General features: G+C 38.5%; 1 protein-coding gene across 1 annotated transcript in view; it reads right to left on the bottom strand.

The window, feature by feature from the left end:
* Spata17 (spermatogenesis associated 17) overlaps positions 1–17,980 on the bottom strand; it is a 171,108-nt gene that overhangs the window by 133,247 nt on the left and 19,881 nt on the right. The window contains 2 exon segments of the mRNA XM_036202045.1: positions 3,739–3,789; positions 17,833–17,914. Of these exon segments, the coding sequence (XP_036057938.1) occupies positions 3,739–3,789; positions 17,833–17,914 (133 nt within the window).

Here is a 17,980-nt window from a genome sequence, read left to right as displayed (position 1 = left end):
TGGGAAAACATGTCTATGGTAAAGTAAGAAATAAAAATTCAGAGAGTGATTGAGTCCTGCAGAAAAAGGTGATCCCTTAAAGTTGCAGCAAGTTAGGATGTTAATATCTATTATAGGAAGCAAAAGAATATTCATGCACTTTGTTCTTCATTAGAAAAGTATGACCACTTACTTAGTACAGCTGCAAATAAGTCTTTACAATTGCTCTGTTCCACCAGCCTCTGACTACTGACTAACATTTGTCAGGTTAGCAAAGTTTCTAAAGCACCACCAGTAGAAATCCCACTTCTAAGTAAATTCAGTTCCGGTCACTACTTATTGTGATCAGCTAATCTTAAAAATCATTATTTGTTAGAGGATTATTTACAGCCTCTACACAAGTCAGCCATGTTCCTACCTGTGACAAAGTGAACTCATCAAAAGCCTCTGAAGGGAGTCTTTAAACTTCTTGTAGAGGTGTGTGTGTGTGTGTGTGTGTGTGTGTGTGTGTGTGTGTGTGTGTGTGATGTTTGTTTTACTAGGGACTGAACCTACCTCTCATTGTATACTAAGTAAGTACTCCACTACTGAGCTATATCCCCAGCTGGTTTTTTTACATTTATTACGAGAGACAGAATCTCACTAAATTCCTCAGGCTGGCCTTAAATTTGTGATCCTCCTGCCTTGGCTTTTCAGCTCACTGAGATTATAGGCCTGTGCCATGAGGTATGTAGAGAGATGTTTTTATTATAAATTTTCTATAGTAATCCTTAGAGAAATCCCTGCGTGTCTTTAGTAAACCATTTCAGCCTCTAGGTAATGTCCCAATAGCCTCTCCCTTCACTGAATTTCCACTGCATTCTCACCTTAATCTTCCCTCCTTGGGAAGTCATGACTAGACAAAAAGAGTTAGGGGATATAGTATAGCTTATGGTAGAATGCTGCCCAGCTTGCATCATTCTCTGAGCTCATGCCCAACACTATGAAACAGAGAAAGAATCCAGATTTCTCAAGGAGAGGTTTTATTTGAAAAGATTATTGTCTGTATAACAATTTTTGGAGAAGAGAAAGAAGAAGGCTTTTTCAATTCCTCAAGACCTGCTGTAGCTCGAGTGAGTTGAAGGACAGCTTGGGTAGCTGAGACTGTCTCAAAGTCTACAGAGAGGACTGAGGTTTCAGGAAAGAGTCAGGTACATGTGCTCTGGGTATGAAAAGGCCTAAGGTTTTATCCCCAGTAAATCTAAAACCATAAACAGCAACGAAGCACTACTGCAGGGATGAGAAAAACGGTCCCAGCAGGTGATAGAGGTAAAGAGCGCCCACAGGAAGATGCTGTGGATGGGAAGATTTGCAAGAGTGCTGAGAGCTTTTCCTTTATGGACAGTGTGAACAAGGCTGGAGGACACCTGATATGGGCAAGTAGGACAAAGGGTGGTACAACAGAGCAGGGTATCGCTGGACAGCACTTTACCCACAGCCAGCCTCTTCTTGGGAGATTAAAGAGATGGTATAGGTCAAGTCAGGGACCTGAGGGAAGAATCAGACTAAGGGTAGTTTGATGATAAATGCTTTGTTGTCATTGATGAGTGAGAACAAAGAGGTAAGTTGGGAGATTTTAAGAAAGGGGTGATTTTATCAGGGATATGTTAAACTTGGCCTTGCCACAGATGAAGAAGCTCCATACCGACCATCCATGAGTCTCATCCAAGTCAGGGTGGGAAGATGTGCATGTTCTTCTCTATATGCAAACAAACACAAAGACTTTTTTTTTCCTAATGTGTTTGATCCCTGGAATTACAAGACTCCAGGGAGAACCTCAACATTTCCCACTAATTCATATCAAAGACAAACTGACAATGGATCACACTTTTAGTGTGATGCTGAAGAAATAGGTGCCTTCTAATGGCCATCTCCATGTTAGCTGCTTACACAGTTCTTTTTCGGGTTAAGGGAACCTCAGTTCAGTCGGATTAGAATTCATTGTGAAGATCTGGGGCCAAATAAAAGACACAAGTATGTGTTATTCCATCCCTATCTTCTGGGCTTCTCTTTAGTTACTAAGGGTTAGTAGATGGGGCAAAAGACCTGTCATCATCCCTCTGGGGTGAACAGGGACATCTAAGGCTTTGGGTATTACACTGTCCAGTGAAGCATGGTGTTTCACATCTGTAATGCTAGCACTCTGGACATTAGAGCAAGAGGATCAGGAGTTCAAGGCCAAGCTTGTCTACATAGTGAAACCTATGTGAGACTATTTCTTTAAAAAAAAAAAAGGCAAAACTGTTTTGTTTTAGGTTCTCAAGAATTTGTTAATTATTACTTTAGAGACACATCTGACATGAAGTAAGCAGATAAGAATCTGAAAGTCTCCATGTTTGAGTCTATGGTAGCACTGCACAGAGAATGGAAACCCATACATTCTCAGGTTTGTACATGCCATGAAGAAAGCAAATAGTGCTTTCTTGTGTGGATGCTCCTGAGAAAGGTTAATGGCATCCTACACTTGGAGTCTTGTCTCCAGCTAATGCCACGTCTTCCTCTTGTCTGGGTTCTCACCAGCTCCAAGGGAACACAAAGATACACAGTTACTAGAAAAGGCCTGGTTCAGGCCCCCATGACCTCCACATAGAAGACAGCAACCTTTCCAAGAGCAGCATACAGATTCAGAAGAAATGTTAATCAGGTGCTCTCATTCAGCGCATGGCTTTAAAAAAGAATTTGCACCTTGCCTGGCCCAAAGCAAAATGTGTTCTCTGCAGAAGTAAGAACTAATATTAATCAAATATAATGTAAGCAGGCAATGTATGTCTTAGAAGCAGTAATAAAATTCAACTGAGAAATTTCCCTATATGTAGTAATTTATCAATTAAACTATAACTACATTGTTTTAAATAAAAGGAATAACTTTTTCCACTTATTGCCAAAATCAAGCATATGGCGGCTATATTCAGCTTGTTTGTTTGTGTGTGTGTGTGTGTCCCTGTAAGTACAGGTGTGTGAAGATGATCGGTCACATGGAGGCTAGAGGCAGATGTTGGGGTTTCAGCACTTTTTCTGCATCCCCTCCCCTCTTGAGATAAGGTCTCTCTCAGTGAACCCAAAGCTCAGTTGGTTATGCTGGCTGCCTAATGAACTTTAGGGTCAGCCTGTCTCCACCCTGCCAGCACTGGGGTTATAGAAAAGAGCCACCACCATACTCAGTTGGTCACAAGAGTTCTGGGGATTAGAACTTGGTTCCTCAGGCTTTCAAGTCAAACATTTTACCATCTAAATCATATCATCAGGCCTAAAGTCATCTTTCTATTAGATAATCAGTACATAAAAATAAACACAAGAAATGATAGAGAAAATATCTATGCCAGAAACAAACTTTATTACTGTTAAATCATATGAATAATTTTTAATTACCTTATATGAGGCAGGATTCTTAGATCTCAGAGCCATGTTCATCTATTTACCATGATAGATCACATGACTTATTGACACTGATGCTTTACTTCATTAATATTTGTGGTCTTTTTTCAGCTGTGGCTCAGAAACCTCTGACATCATAAAGCAGGAGCATTTGTAACTCTGTCGTTTACACTGTACTCTCAATGCTGCCGTGTGTTTAGTATTCCTAACTTTTTAACTAGTGTCCTCCCCCTTTCCATTAGCATATCAATCCAATTTGCATTACTCTGCTTTGCTCGTTTTATTAAAAGGGAATTCAGGGCACAATTGACTTTTCATTTGTTTAACAAGTGAAGAAATATTTACCTTGACAGCCATTTCATTGTAGAGATTCATCTTCATATTATAATACGCTGCCTGTGAATCAAGAAAAAAGAAAAGATGGCATAGATTTCAGTTATACAAAGACAGTGCAGCCTATTTTTACATATAAAGGATAAGAATCTTTATACATAATACATAATAAGAGTTCTGGGCTTAGAAAATGAAATCAAACTTTGTATTGAAGAGATAGGCTTCCTAATACATAATGCAAGCTTAACCAGAAAAATCTATGGTAGTCAAACTCAGAGCTAATGGAGATATATGATCATAAAATGCTCTCCGCTGAGTTTGATAATCAATGGTGCTCTACTGAGAATAGAATAACAAAGCAGAAATATTCACAAGTGCTGGTGACACATCGTATGGTATGATTTATTCACTGGGGTTCTCTTAGCCAAAACTCACAGGAACATAAAAGGAATTCATATTTCAAGACGTCGGGTTTAATGAAAAATTCAAAGAAATGCTGTCTTCAGTCGAAACCGTTCAAGGATACGGATGCAGTGATGGGGCAAAATTGTGCCTTCCAACCATCTATGTGAGATGCTATGTGCTTAGCTGCCTCCTGAGTCAGCCTTGGGAATTTTGTTTCATTTAGTATTCATTTTACCTCCATAAAATCACAAATATAATGATACCACATTACAGCAAATCCCTTGGTAGAGTGAATATTTCCTAAACTCTTAGTTTCTTTCTAAGAAAGACACTCTCTCTATTAATACCCAAATTTACACTATATAAAGAAGCATTTAGCAATGGTTCTTATTTTAATGAAATCGCTGTCTTAATTAAAATTTCCCTATCTGCTGTCTTTTAATTAAAAGTAAAAAAAAAAAAAATCACAGAGCTTACAAAAGTACAATTAACAGTAAAAGCATTTACATAGATTTTTTTTTTTCAACATAAAATCGTTGACACAAAAACACAACTCTCACCTCAAAGCAAAGAGTTAGTTTACTCTGGAACCAAATATGATTGACCATAGCTTAGGAATCCAGATTCAGGTTACCTCAAATCCCATGTTCCAATGTGGTGACAGCTTGATGAAGTTTTAATAGTCACAGAACAAAGAGCTAGACCCTTTTAGAAATCATTGGTGGATACATCAGGTAGGAGGGTAACAGCAGAGAAGGGAAATCACAGCTACAGGCCTCAGATCTTCCGTTGCACCCTTAGCCTTTGGTTGGTGGAAACCAGAAGCTTCTTGACATACTCTGAAAGGTTTTATATGTTAGGCAAAAGGATGTTAGGTCAGACACAGAGGTGGGCAAAGAATGATTATGAAGGAGTCTGAAGATGCCAAGACAAATTGTAACTATGCTCTGGACCTGCAGTGTCACATCCCCTGCCATTCTGACCAGCTAACCAGCCTTGCAGAACAGCCAGTGTAAGGTGTGGTTCTTCTCAAGAACTCCACATTATGACACACAACCTCATGCATTTTTCTCCAACCAGAAGTTACACAACTAATAGAATTTCACCCCAGCTTATGAGTATTACATTTTCTGGACAGAAAAAATAGAAAGATGAACTCAGTCCTCTATCATAGGCACTTCTTCCTCATGACAGACAAGAATCCATACAAAGGGCTTTCCTACAATTAGCCTGTGTGAGTTGCCTGGTGTTGTTCGAATCTTAGATGGTCTTTTAAAAAAACAAAAAAACAAAAAAACCCAAAAACCCAGAGCCAGGTTTCAGGGTGAAAGCTGAAAGATCAGAGAAGCAGAACAGCCAGCCACTAGTCCTTACCTCTATGAAATCTTCAGTACAAAGAAAGTGAGTTCCTATTTCTGCATGCCTTATATACCTTTCACTGTCCTGCCATGTTACTTTCTGGGATTAAAGGCCTGTGTGCTTGCCAAGCAAAGTCCCGAGATCTCAAGTGCTGGGATTAAAGGTGTGTGCCACCACTGCCTGACCTCTATGTCTAAACTAGTGGCTGCTATGTCCTCTGATCCCCATGCAAGTTTATTAGGGTACACAATATATCACCACAGCCTGGTATGATCCAGAGCAAACTGTGAAGAGTTGCAGGGATATAGGATTCCTCAACAGTCTGAGCAATTAAAAGACAGTGGGCTGTGATGTGTTATTTATATTACTGCCATTAACTTCTCTATCTTCCTTAAAGCAAATGTGGCATAATTCCTGTCATTTGAGATAAATTAAAATACTTGATTTCATATTGTATTTATCAAATCTTGCTGAAGCTGACATTACCATGAAATGAATATATGCATTTTCATATAATAGTTTTTCTTTTAACGAAAAATAAAAAATTCACAGAGCTCACAACAGTAAAACTAATAGTAAAAGCATTTACATATCTATTTTTTCAACATTAATATTGTTGACACAACACAACTCTTGCCTCATGAAAAAACTATTTCTGGAAACTTTGTCTTCCAAAAAATTTTAATCAGAAAAAGTTGTTCTTGCCAGTATATATGAGTGCTATTTTAAAGTAGTGTGCGAGCTTTTGAACTCGAGACAAGTTTAACCCATGACTTTATTTTGTTTTTTAAGTAACCTTTATGTGTGGGTTCATGTGGGGGTCAGAGCACCACCTATGGGAGAAGTCAGTCCTCTCCTGTGGCCCAAGGATATACAACTCGGGTCATCACACTTAGTGGCAAGCACCTTACCCACTGGCCCTTGACTTTATCATCTGTGTGACTTTGAAAAAAGTTTCTGTAAGTCTCCTGGTCTAGACTCTTGTCCTTTAAAAAGGTATTATATGCTTCATTGAGCTGTTGTGAAGATCAAAAGAGATAAAGTAATTAAGGCTCTGGGGATATAGTTGATAGGAAAGACTCACAGCAGTGTTGAACAGGCTGTGTGTGTGGAGTTATACATTTAACTGCATAAAAGGATGAAGTTGTTATGAACTAAAGTGGGGAGAGGTGGCCTCTGGCCCGACAATTGTAAAGTCTATACTTCAAAGGCAGTGCTGTCCTGAGCCTGCCTACATGCCCACTCTTGTTTATCTTTTAGAACAGGATGCTTGCATGAGGAACATCGTCACATGAATTGGCCAAAACTGGCTTGTTGTAAGATGGCAGCTAGACTGAACAGCAGAGAGCCTTATTTCATTATAATCTTGCCTACAGGCTAAGCGACTCTGACAGTAGACAGCTACCTTGAAGAAGAGTGGAAAACACCGTGTTTAAAGGAGCAGGACGAGGCAGGGTCTGAATTCCCAGAAAAGATATGACGGCCCCTAACCTATTTTCTGTTACTCCATATCTAAGACCTGTCACCCACAAAGGATGAAGGAAGCTTGATTTTTCAAGCCTATGTCTTTTTTTAAAATTTATATACAGCATTTTTCCTCCCCCTTTTTTAAAATTATATTTGTGTTTTAATTTTACATATCAGCCATGGGTTCCCCTGTCCTCCCCCTTCCTGCCCCCAACCCCCCCCCCCTCCCCTCCCCTCCATTCCCATTTCCTCCAGGGCCAAGACTCCCCTGGGGATTCATTTAAACCTGGTGGATTCAGTACAGGCAGGTCCAGTCCCCTCCTTCCAGGCTGAGCAAAGTGTCCCTGTGTAAGCCCAAGGTTCCAAACAGCCAGCTCATGCACTAAGGACAGGTCCAGGTCTCACAGCCTAGATGCCTCCCAAACAGTCCAAGCCACTCAACTGTCTCACTTATCCAGAGGGCCTGATCCAGCTGGGGGCTCCACAACCTTTGGTTCACAATTCATGTGATTTGGTTCGTCTGGCTTTTTGTCCCTGTGCTTTTTCCAATCCTGGGCTCAACAATTCACGCTCCCACAATCCCTCCTCCTTCTCGACAACTGGACACACGGAGCTCCACCTGGGGCCTGGCTGAGGATCTCTGCATCCACTTCTATCAGTCACTGAATGAGAGTTCCAGCCCGACCGTCAGGGTGTTTGGCCATCTGATCACCAGACTAGGTCAGATCAAGCTTTCTCTCGACCACTGTGCCAGCAGTCTACAGAGGATGCATCACTGAGGACCTCAGGGGACCTCTCCAGCACTCTGCCCACTCCTGTTCTCATGTGGTCCTCATCCATCATGGTCTACCATTCCTTGTTCTCCCTTTCTGTTCCTGATCCAGCTGGGATCTCCTGCTCCCCCAAGCCTCCCTTCACTCAAACCTTGCCCTTCATTTCTCCCACTCTCGTCCAGGTTGTTCATGTAGAGCTCATCCATTTCTCTGTCATTGGGTGATCCCTGTGTCTTTCCTAGGGTCCGGTTTTCTAGGTAGCCTCCCTGGAGTTGTGTAGCAGTCTAGTCATCTTTGTTTTACATCTAGTATCCTCCTATGAGTGAGTACATACCATGTTTGTCCTTCTGAGTCTGGGTTACCTCACTCAGGATGATTTTTTCTAGAAGTTCTTGGCCAACAATAAAAGTCTCCTCGATTACCAAATTCCTATTCTTATGTGAGCCATTAAAGGATTCTATGTGGAGTCCCAGATTGCCTAGTCTGGAAGCTTTTGAGTATAACCTGCAAACAGCATCAGATACCAGTGTCTGCTTTAAAATGCCCAACCTAGAATAGTTGATCAGACAGACGCTGGGACAATGGTTATCAGCGGCCTGGGGAAGCACCAGCCGGTAAGTATTTAGGAAATGTTCTGGAGACAGAATAGAGATGGCTACACAAAAGTAAAATGAATGAGTCCAGATAGATGACTCAGATATTAGGAGCCCATCCTGCTCTTCCAGAGGATCTGAGTTGGGTAGTCCCTAGCCCCCTCCACTGCTGTAATTCCAGGGTAAGGTGATCAACACCCTCTTCTGTCCTGTGCAGGTACTCACATGCACATACCCGCTAATATATACATGTATGCATAATTAAAAATAAAATATTTTTTAAGAATATGAATGCCTTTGAATAGTAGATTGAAGTGATTAAAATGGTACATTTTATTATGTATTTCATCTTTAAAAACACTCAGAAATTATATTTGAACTGTGTACATCTATATACTATCTCAGAGATGTAGGTAGACAATTCATATTTTCATAAAATTTCAGTTTATCTTTGTTTTTCTAGTCTGAAAAAGAATTTCTGTTATGTTAATGTTTCCATGCAATTGGATAAGCAAAAGATATGTTAGCAGCTTATATAAGGAAAACTAAAAGCTATTGCAACTTTTCAGCAAACAAAATTTTTATTTCCTTTACTATTTTCCACTCTTCTATACCTTTATTATTGAGACACCAAGTTCATTTTAAATAGAAAAGTGATAGCTCTGCCATAATGACTACCCTTAGGAAGAGTACACTGTTCCACTATAATGCAGCTATGGCACCCACTCACTGATGGTCAACCAGTGTTTTCTGGGTAAACTCTAGAAGCGAATGAAGGGAGCTTGGAGGGAGAACAGGGAAAGAAGACTGACACCCCAGATACACGACAAGAAAGATTCTCCCAGATCAAAGGACAGCACTTGAGCATGTCAACTTCCTGTGGCCTTTGCCATATCGCTTGTGAGATCTGCCTATGGAATGCATATTCCTTTTGAAAATGTGCTTATTTGTCTTCTGTGTGGCTGATACTCAAGTAGACTTTTTATTTTAAAAAAACTGGATCAAAGTGATCATATTTGTGATTTATAACAGTCGTCTTTTCTAATTTGCTGGTCACTGATTCTGCTTAGTAAACAACTATGCTGTGGGTATGGCAAGGCTCTGAACATCATGCTGCTTCTGAGAAGCATTTGAGCCCTTGGGTCCACAGTGGCTATGCTTGTCTATTTTACTTTGAAGACAGAGTCTCTTACTTTATCCATCCTTTCTGGTCATTCCCTGAGCATGGTCAGGCCTTTCCCCCAATACCGTAAATTTTCATACCCACTTCTTATTTTTACTTCATTCAGACACCTTCTTCACACTGATTTTTAGAAATTAATCCTTTCATTGAGTCCTTAGTGATTTAGAGAGAGCGAGAGAGAGAGGGCGAGCTTCGCAAATGCCCGGTTCTGTAAGGTAAAATACCTCACATGGGCTGATTGATGCAATGAACTCACTTGAATGTTTTTCCTCCAGGAGAGAGTGTGATGAAGTTCCAAGTACACGGTGCTACAGGAACCAAAAATAAGGCTTTCTTTTGTAGGTAGGCATTTTGGTAGAAATCAAGAAAAGATGAGTTTCCAGAAAGAAACAGCCAACTCATCCAAAAGCACAGCCTTTAAAGTAACAAATGCTCATAATCACTTCATAATGTGTAGCCATTAACTTTACCAAGTGACTGGCAAATGCAGTGAGAAGGAAGATTTAGAAGTCACGTACACGCAGAGGGCAGCTAAGAGTAGCTTTTCTGTTTTCCACATCGCTGCCATTCTGATTTCATGATTAATCATTAAAATTATTTATTATTAAGTAATCATGAAGATATATGCTTTGCTTTGTTTTCAGATAACTGGTAACAATATGATTGGTACCACTGATGTCTAGAATAGTCCTTCTTTTTGACATAAAAACTAAAACCAACTATATTTTTCATGATTGTGATGAAAATTAACAAAATTTTACATGACTAACGCAGAGCTCTAAGTCTATTTATTTGAAGTTTAAGGCTCTGAAGAGAAAGAATTCATATATTTCACTCTTTTTTCTGATACTGAAGGTGAAGAATGCTGCCTAGATTGCAATTGATGTGGAAATCTCACAAAGAGAAATACCAAAGCAATGGGATATTTTCACATATATTGAAAAAGCATTTGTCTAATGCAAAATAAAAATTCTATACAGATAGTTATGGCAATCTTTTATTAGTTTAAAATTAGTGGCATTTTATATAGTTTTTTCCTTTTATAATAAGAACAAATTGGCATTCATTGTAACAAGACACAATGAAATCTGAGAGCTGATTTTTTTTACCCCTTTTAAAGTCAATAAAAATTTTTCCTTGTTATTCGGTTAAATGTTCTATCAAAATTAATCCTTTGTAAGAAATGTAGAATAGTTAGCTATATATTAATATTGTGAGCCTTTAATCTTTAGCAATGTAGTAAATAATTTTTATAATTGAACAACAATGTTTTAAAACCACAATTATCTTTATCAGTTAAATTGTTCTACCATAAAGCTATGAATACACATGTCACTGACTAAATGATTACAATTTAAAAGATAAGACTTAGTTACATACATATATTTCACAATAAAATATCAAATTAATTATATATTACAATAGTCTTTATAGTTTCAAACTGCTTTCAGGTTGTGTTAAAAAAGAATGGAGGGGAGGGGCTGGGGGGGAAGGTGGGAGCAGGAGCAGGAGGGGAGAGGACAGGGGAACCCATGGCTGATGTGTAAAATTAAAACACAAATATAATAAATTAAAAAAGGAGGAAAAAAAAAGAAAAAGGCAATTTTAAAAATAAATCATTTTGTATGAAAACTGTCCTGTACAGTTTATACTGGTAAGTCCTATCAGGGCACAAATTCCAAGGGCTCTAAAAAGGAGAAAGGAAATGGCAACCTGCCCTGCTTCTGTTGCCTACAGAATTATTACCTTAATCAGGCATGGTAACGAACACCTATGGGACATAGCCTGGTTAGGATACCCAGGAGGCTGAGAGGAGGGCCAAGGATTTCAGGCCATCACAGACGGACAGCATAGAAAGACATAGTCTCCAAAAATACATAAATAAAAAAGGAAGAAAGTTATTTTTATTTGACTATTTCTAAAGCAATATGCAATAAGAATAAACTATACAGACTATTCCATGGTTGAAGAGAAAAAACAAGGAAAGCCACTAAATACTCACTAAAGGACAATCCCCCAAGAGGACATAACAATTCTAAACCTGTATGTACCAAATACATGTGGACACAATTTCATAAAGGAAAAATACTACTAGATTGGAAACCACAGATGAATCCAAACATAATGAATGATATTAGGTAACTCTACCATCCATTCTCACCATTAGACAGGCTATCTGGACAAAAACTCAACAGACAGCATAAATCAAACGGACCTAACAGAAATCTAACTCTACTAAAGAATATACATACATGACTCTCAGCAGCCCATGGAACTGTCTTTAAATGGACCATTTATCAGGACACAAAAAAGTCTCAATAACTACAGAAAAGTTGAAACAACACCTTGAATTCTATCTGCTCACATGGAATATAGCAGGCTACTGACAGGAAGAGAAAGCACAGAAAGTACACAAACTCATGGAGATTAAGCAACACACTACTGAACAATATCAGTGGTTCAAGAAAAAATGGGGTAGGCAATTTCACAGTTCCTAGAGCTCAATGAAGATGAACACCACAATCTACGGGGCATAATGATGGCAGTCATATGAGAGAACTTATAGCACTAATTGCCTACATCAAAAATTTTGAGAAATTTCAAATTAATAAATTAACAATGCAACTTAAGGCATTGGAAAAGCAAGAATAAGCCAAATCCCAAAACAGTAGACAGAAAGACAGAATGAAAATCTGGGAATAAATTAGTAAAATAAAAATGAAAAAACAATACAAAGAATCAATGAAAAATCGGTCCTTTGAAAAGGTAAGACTGGCAAACTTTTAGCCAAATTAACCCAAAACAAAGAAAACCCAAAATAATTAAACTTAAGAAAAAACAGAAGTAAAAAGGAGTCATTATAATACATACTAATGAAATTCAGAGAATCATGTTTAAAATTTCTTTTCTGATAAATTTGAAAATCTAAAAAAAACTGAAATTTTCTAGATGTGTAAAGCATACAAAAATCAAACCAAGATGAAATAAGTAACTTATCCATAGCCAACAATGCAATTAAAGCAGTAATAAAAATTCTCTCCGATATATATAAATATAAACCCAAAGGACCAGATGGGGCTTCTACAAAATGCCACGAGAATGTCAAAGAACCAACACCAACACTACTCAAATTATTCCATAAAATATAAAAAGAAGGAAGGCTTCTGAACTGTTTTCATGAGGCCAGAATTCCTGAGTCTCATGCAGATAAAGATACAGGAAGAAAGAAAGAGAGAAGGAGAGAGAGAGAGAGAGAGAGAGAGAGAGAGAGAGAGAGAGAGAGAAGGAAGGAAGGAAGGAAGGAAGGAAGGAAGAAAGAAAGGAAGGAAGAAAGAGAGGGAAAGAAGAGAAGGAGGGAAGGAGAAAGGGAGGGAGGGAGGGGGAAAGAAAGAAAGGAAGAGAGAGGAAAGGAGAGAAAAAAAGAAAATGAATGTCGTGGCCCATTTTGCTTGAGGAACACAGTAAAATGTTAGTGAACCAAATTTGAGATCATATAAAAAAGATCATTCATCATGACCAAGTTTAGTAAATCACAGGGATGTAGGTCTGTTTCAATATATATAAGTCAATAAATTTTACTCATCACACAAATGGACTAAAAGACAGAAACAACATGATCATCGATTAGAGACATAATCTTTGAAAAAATCTAATCTCTCTTCATGATAAAAGTCATGGAGAGAATAGAGATGGAAAGAGTACATCTCAGTACACATAACAACCTACCTCCAACATCATACATTTATAGAGAAAACCTCAAAGCATTTCCACTAATATTAGGAACCAGATAAGGATGCCCACTGTCTTCTATACAATATAGTACTTGATGTCTTAGCTAGAGCAATAAGACAAGAAAAGGAAATGAAAATAAGTTAAAAAAAAAAAAAACAACAACAACAGGAAAAGAAGAAGTTAAGGAATCCCTATTTCTAGAGGATAGGATTCCATATGTAACATACCCAAAAAACTCAGTGCTAATAAATAGTTTCAGCAAGGAGGAAGTATATTAAATTAATGAACAGAAGCCAATAGCTATCCTGTGCACTAACAACAGACATACTGAAAAGAACTCAAGGAAATAATCTCATTCACAATGGTTGAGAGGGTCCTGGGGGAGTTGGAGGACATGAGTGAAAATGGATTTGATCAAGCAACACTATATACATGTATGAAAATTTCAAAAAATGAAAAATAATAAAAGCATGGTTTCCAAAATAGAGGAGGATGATAAGGAGAAGGAGGAAGACAAGGAGGACAAAGAGGAGGCGGCTCCTGTCCCAACCATCAGTACCACAAAGTGTCCAACTGAAGTTAACCATGGGTGAAGTCACAGAACACAGTGACATAGAGAGGTTATTAGAAGTTTCAGAGAATCCTCTGTAGTATGAAAGTGCTCTTATCATTGTGATCCAAAGGTGCTGGAGTCCAAGACCTCCACCAGGCAGAGGGGCTGCCAGAAACTAAAGCAAGTCACTAGGCATGCTGAAACAGACTGTGACAAAGGCAGAGTCAGGCAGGAGGCTGGGACTTGTTTAATCACAAGAGATGCTGAAATAGCTCTGCTCTTAAGAGACTATGAAAGCCATTGGAGTGGGGAACACGTGATACTGTAGGACTTGATATCCTGTTTTGGTGTCATAGAATTATTTAAAATCTAGAAAGAAATATTCTGGTATGGTATATTTTGAGGAAATGTCTCTTTGAAACTACAGCCTGTAAAAACCTCAGGATTTGGTCTTTCCCTTGATGGCAGCTCCAGGGAAAACTAGGCCACTCTGTTTCCTGATGCTCATTCCCAGTTGCTTTTTGTTCTTGAGACAAGGCTCTTTACATAGCCCTGGATATACTACAACTCACTATGTAGCCCAGGCCAGTCTAGAACTCAGAGATCTGCTGCCTGATTCTGTCTCCTAAAGTGCTAGGATTAAAGATGTGCCCACACACACCCTTCTGCTCATTCTCATCTTTAACTAAAGCCCATTTCTTTATATACTGCTCTCCTGCTTGGATACCTTACTCATGAGGTGAAAGATGCTGTCATTAATAATAATGACTATGAAACCTTCACTTCTGCAATCCTTAATTAACCTTGGCTCCCATCTAACAGCTCAGTTTAAAAGATGTCTGTTGAATACTAGTTATGATGAACCCAACTGTCTGATGAGGCAGGACCAATGCCTTAAAAGATCATCATATGGATATGTCCTGGCATTAACATAAACTAACAACCTCTAAACACAGTTCTCCAAGCCTGAGTATCCTGTCTCATGAAGAACTTACTTTGGTTATCAGGGAGTGTGCTGAGGTGAAAATGCAATTATGTTAGGAGGTTACAAAAACAAAAATGGTTTCTCTCTCATGTGAGTGAAAGTTCTGTCTTGATGTTCCATGGCTCTACATCTCAGGCCTAGTGCAGAAACAGCTGTCTAGTGGTGAGGTCTTGTGACAGAAGAGCAAAAAGCCTTACAAATGTCAGCTGTGGTATGACCTATGTCCCATCAGCTCACAACATACGGCCTAGCCTCAAGCTAGTAGGAGAAGGCTGGGGTAAAGTGCGAATGATTTTGAACCACCTAAAACATGAAGGAAGAGATCATCTGTATATTTCACTTCACAAAACATTCCTAGGAGTGGGTGAATGCAATAAATTGCTCTAAGTTGCCTGTTAAAAGGCAGAGTACTATATTCTGAAGGTCACATCTAGTCCTTACCAACCTTCTGCTATTCTCCATATTCCCTGTGCCATGTGATCAGCATCCACACTGCTTTCACTGTTTCCAGTTCCAAGCTTATCCCCCAAAATTTCATTCACACTGTTTTCTCCAAGGTTAAGTTCAAAGGTCATTTCCTTACCCTGCAGAGACTGCATTAACTGTTACTGTCCATATACACAATTTATCTATACATGTCTCAAGAAAAGGTAGACTTAGGAGAGAAATGATATGAGGTTGTCCTCTGGCCTCTAAATGCATGCACATGTGTTCCCACACACACAAATATGCATACAAATGCACATAACAAAGCAATATGTATATAGAGATAAAAGAAAGAGTTTGAGAGACAAGAAAGTAATAATATGAACTCCTTTCTCTAAGAGCAGAAACCCAAATGACTACTGTATGGAAGTATTTTGTACCTATTTGTAACTTTTCTATACACCTAAAATTGCTTCAAAATTACTTTGTAAATGGCCTTAAATACCAATAAAAGTACAGTGAATTTTTTAAAGGAAAGCCAGACATCAAAACTGGGAAGAAAAGGGAGATAGCAAAGTTGGGTCTAAAATTCAGAACTAAAAGACATCAAAAGAAACGTGTCTGACAGAAAAGACTAGGAGAATGTTGACATTTTTTCCACTGTGAAGGACAAAATGGGTTCAAGTATGAAATAAAGTTCTCCATTGAAGTAGCATAATTAAGTTCAGATAGAAGCAGAACCTCACCTCCATATGCTTTAAAATCAACAATAATGGCTATTCAAATATATACTAAACAAAAGGTAATTGTCAAAGTTCCTGGCATTCAATCTGAAAAATAAAAGAAAATCTCTGGCCTGGCAGGTGAAACACCCAGGGAATTATGGACTTGTAAATATTCTTCCTAAGTTTCCTATCTAAAATGTAAAACAACAACAGAAACAGGCATTTGACTAATTCAAAGGCTTGTATTTCAAATAGTGCAGTTATCAAAATCAATTGATGAAAGAAGTTAGACACGCTGTAATCAAACTGATGATCAGTCAGGTCCAGGTTATCTTTGCTTCTTAATAGAAGGAGCAGCAAAATGTTGCTTAAAAAATTAGTTTCACTGACTATCCATTCACAAAAAAGGTTCATAAGATATTATGTGCTAAGCATCTTGGGGGAGAACGCAGCAACAACGAGGCACACTGTGTGTCCTGGCAGAAGGTCAATTGCAGGATGTCAGCGATGACCAGAGCTGTCACACGTGTAAAACAATAACAACTGCCTAAAGTTGTACATATGTGAACTATGGCTCCAAGCACACACAGGCAAGTCTCTGCCTTGCATGCACAACCTGCCAAATGGGTATCATAAAAGCCAAGTTTTAAAGAGCATCTTGATATATAAATTTGCAAACTGCTTGGCAAATAACATTTACTTATAAATTACCAACCAGCATAAAGACATCCTGTAATCATTTGATGCTTATCAAACCAATTGCAAATACATAGCGATATATTTACAAATATGTAAATATTCAATTAAATCATATTAGAAGGATTTATTCATTTAAAAATAATTTATTTAAAATTTTTGAAAATAACATTTATTTCTTTATTTGTATGTATGCGTATGTGTTCAATGGCAGGTATGGGAGGTCAGAGCATAGCTGGCAGGATCAGTCCTCTCCTTCACCATGTGAGTTGTGGAGACTGAACTCAGGAATCAGGTTTGGGGACAAGAGCTTTATCCACTGAGCCATCTCACTAGCCTTATTTACTGATTTTTGAAATCTTATTTACCTATAAAACAACTTTGTAGAAAGTATTAAGGAGAGAATGGAGGGAAGCCATGTCTGCATTTACCTAGTTAACATCCTTATGAGCTTGTTGACTGCCTGTCAGAGGAGACAGTCATTGACAATGGGGGAGATTCAAGAATAAGCTACGTGCCTGCTTGCAAAGACCTCACTAGAACATCCAGATATTCATAGGCCATAAGTCTCCTAAATGCACAAAGTGAAAGGTATTAAGATTAAAATAGTTAATGTAGTTTATGTACAATGAAGTTCATCACTTATGGAAAAAATAAGAAGTTTCTTACAAAAGCCTCGTTTCCAAAATTAAGGTCAGATTTGGCCTTGTGCTATCCTCTATGCATTGGCGCAACTAGAGGAAGCCCATTTAAAAGCTAGGATTTGCTTTGGCTCATGGTTTTTGCGGTTTGGGTTCATTGGTCACTGGGCACCATTGTTTCTGGGCCATGATCAGGTAGAAATGCACAGCAGAGTGGCACAAAACCATCACTGAAAGGGGCCAGGAAGCAGAGAAAGGGAGAGGTCGAGGGAAGGCAGATGGGGAAGGAGGGAGGAGGAATAGAGGTGAGGGCTAGAACATGACAGTTCCCAAAGACATACTCCAAGTGACTTTCCTTGAGTCGGACCCTACCTCCAAAAGGCTCCAGAATTTTCCAAACTAGTACCACCACAAGCCTTCAGTACATGAGACTTCTGGGGGACATTTTAAACAGTAACAGTTCATTTATAACTATTTGTCATAAGTAATTTCTAAACTACATGTAAAAACACATCTTATAGAATGTTGAATAACTCAAATCTTGGCATAATATAAAGTTTATATTTACCTCAACAATAAGTTGGTAATGTTTTCTGCCTAAGTAACTTCTCCACCACTTTTGTATAATTGTCACTACCCTGTTCAAGTGCCTACAATGGAAATATGTGTATTAGTATGCGTTCACCAAAACCAAGATGTTCTTCATTCTTTAAAAA

This window comes from Onychomys torridus, chromosome 11 (assembly GCF_903995425.1).
Source record: "Onychomys torridus chromosome 11, mOncTor1.1, whole genome shotgun sequence".
Taxonomy (NCBI): Eukaryota; Metazoa; Chordata; class Mammalia; order Rodentia; family Cricetidae; genus Onychomys; species Onychomys torridus.
The sequence above is the reverse complement of the archived record's forward strand: the minus strand, read 5'-3'. Positions and strand labels throughout refer to the sequence as shown.